This window comes from Etheostoma spectabile, chromosome 5, assembly GCF_008692095.1.
Source record: "Etheostoma spectabile isolate EspeVRDwgs_2016 chromosome 5, UIUC_Espe_1.0, whole genome shotgun sequence".
NCBI lineage: Eukaryota > Metazoa > Chordata > Actinopteri > Perciformes > Percidae > Etheostoma > Etheostoma spectabile.
The window spans coordinates 38,743,622-38,746,103 of NC_045737.1; the positions used below are offsets into that span (position 1 = coordinate 38,743,622).

Genomic DNA, 2,482 nt, shown 5'->3' on the forward strand with positions numbered 1-2,482 from the left:
AAAAATAACTGTAAAACTAAAGTTAATGAGTCAGTGTCACCTGAAAACGTCAAAAAAAGCGACAAAAATTGATAAAAAGGGACAAAAACATAAGAAAAAACTTAAAAATATTGATTAAAAGCATCAGCGAAAGTGTTGATTTTTCAATTTTGGATTTTTTTTTGGGACGACAACACAAGGGTTAAAAAGCGTCAAAAGCATGAAAAAAAAAAAAAAAAAAATCTCTAATACAACACTAAAAAAAAAAGTGTCTCTGTGATTGTGATTACTTCTAGGAGTACTTTTAATTCACTATACTTTTACTTTTACTTTCAGTAAACAGTGAAAGCATGGTTACCTTTCAGGATTTATTTTGTAATTAATAAATTAATTTCATTGATTGGATGAGCTATAATTTGCCTAAATATGAGTATTTTGTATCTTTGTCTGTCTGATTGCGATTGTGTTAAAAATAAATCGACAGTACTCACTACTTGGTAGTTTTTTCAAAGTACTTTTTTTTACTCTTACTCAAGTGATTATTGGACGATACTACTTATGATCATGTATCTGAGATAACAGTACTTTTACTGAGTATGTTATTCTGAAGAACAGTACTTTATTGAGTCATGTTATTCTGAAGTAACAGTACTTTTACTTGAGTCATGTTATTCTGAAGTAACAGTACTTTACTTGAGTCATGTTATTCTGAAGTAACAGTACTTTTACTTGAGTCATGTTATTCTGAAGTAACAGTACTTTTACTTGAGTCATGTTATTCTGAAGTAACAGTACTTTTACTTGAGTCATGTTATTCTGAAGTAACAGTACTTTTACTTGAGTCATGTTATTCTGAAGTAACAGTACTTTTACTTGAGTCATGTTATTCTGAAGTAACAGTACTTTTACTTGAGTCATGTTATTCTGAAGTAACAGTACTTTTTCTTGAGTCATGTTATTCTGAAGTAACAGTACTTTATTGAGTCATGTTATTCTGAAGTAACAGTACTTTTCTTGAGTCATGTTATTCTGAGTAAGTATTTTCTTGAGTCATGTTATTAGTAACAGTACTTTACTTGAGTCCTGTTATTCTGAAGTAACCGTACTTTACTTGAGTCATGTATTGAAGTAACAGTACTTGTACTTGAGTCATGTTATTCTGAAGTACAGTACTTTCTGAGTCTGTTATTCTGAAGTAACAGTACTTTACTTGGTCATGTTATTTGAAGTAACAGACTTTTTGAGGCTATTTTCTGAAGAACAGTACTTTTTTATGAGTAGTTATTCTGAAGTAACAGTAATTTCTTTGTGTATGTTCTGAAGTAACAGTACTCTTACTTGAGTCATGTTATTCTGAAGTAAGAGTAAGTTTACAACAGACCACAAAAAACAGTACTTTTACGAGTCATGTTATTGAAGTAACAGTACTACTGAGTCATGTATTCTGAAGTAACAGTACTTTTCTTGAGTCATGTTATTCTGAAGTAACAGTACTCTTACTTGAGTCATGTTATTCGAAGTAACAGTACTTTTACTTGAGTCATGTTTTTGAAGTAACATACTTTACTGGTCATGTTATTCTGAGTAACAGTCTTTTTTTTGAGTCATGTTATCTGAAGTAGTAACAGTATATTTACTTGGTCATGTTATTCTGAGTACGTACTTTTTCTTGAGTCATGTATTCTGAAGTAACAGTACTTTTTCTTGAGTCATGTTATTCTGAAGTAACAGACTTTACTTGAGTCATGTTTTCTGAAGTAACAGGACTTACTTGAGTCATGTTATTCTGAAGTAACAGTACTTTACTTGAGTCATGTTATTCTGAAGTAACAGTACTTTTACTGAGTATGTATTCTGAAGTAAACGTACTTTACTTGGTACTCTGTTATTCTGAAGTAACAGTACTTTTACTGAGTCATGTTATTCTGAAGTAACAGACTTACTGAGTTGTTATCTGAAGTAACAGTACTTTTATGAGTCATGATTCGAAGTAACAGTATTTACTTTAGTACAATTTTTGGCTACTCTACCCACCTCTGGTCATCCGACGTCTCTCCCGTCTCCGAGGGGACAGGGGGCGTGTCTCCTCGGCCTCCGGACGGAGGAGGACTCGACACCCCCACGTCTCCCCTACTGGGAGACGGCTCTGGCCCCGCACCAGCTCTGCGGGGCATGTTTTCTATCAGCGCGGTGCAGGGCAGATGGCGGAGTGAGTGTGATTGGCAGGAGAAGAGGAAGGCGCATGGGGGGTGGGGGGGTGGGGGGGGGATAAGAGGGTACGGGGAACAGGGGGAGGGTTGTGGGTTGTGGGGCGTGACCAGTGTTAATTACCCCAAAGAGTTGCCAAGTGTTGGCGCTCTGACAAGGTCCCAGGAGCCAAGAAACGGGTCTCCAGCCCAGAGAGGAGATCTGTTTTTGGGGTTTTGAGATTTCTGATCCTCCAACATGTAAAGTGATGAGTGTGTTTCTGCAGCAGATTGTGTCAGTTCTCTCTCCTAAAACT

General features: G+C 35.9%; 1 protein-coding gene across 1 annotated transcript in view; it reads right to left on the minus strand.

Annotated features, from left to right (window-relative positions):
* LOC116689875 (basic proline-rich protein-like) overlaps positions 1 to 2,153 on the minus strand; it is a 39,750-nt gene extending 37,597 nt beyond the window's left edge. Inside the window, exon 1 of the mRNA XM_032516527.1 lies at positions 2,014 to 2,153. Coding sequence (XP_032372418.1) covers positions 2,014 to 2,153 — 140 coding nt within the window. The remainder of the gene's footprint in view (positions 1 to 2,013) is intronic.
* Positions 2,154 to 2,482: the final 329 nt, after the last annotated feature.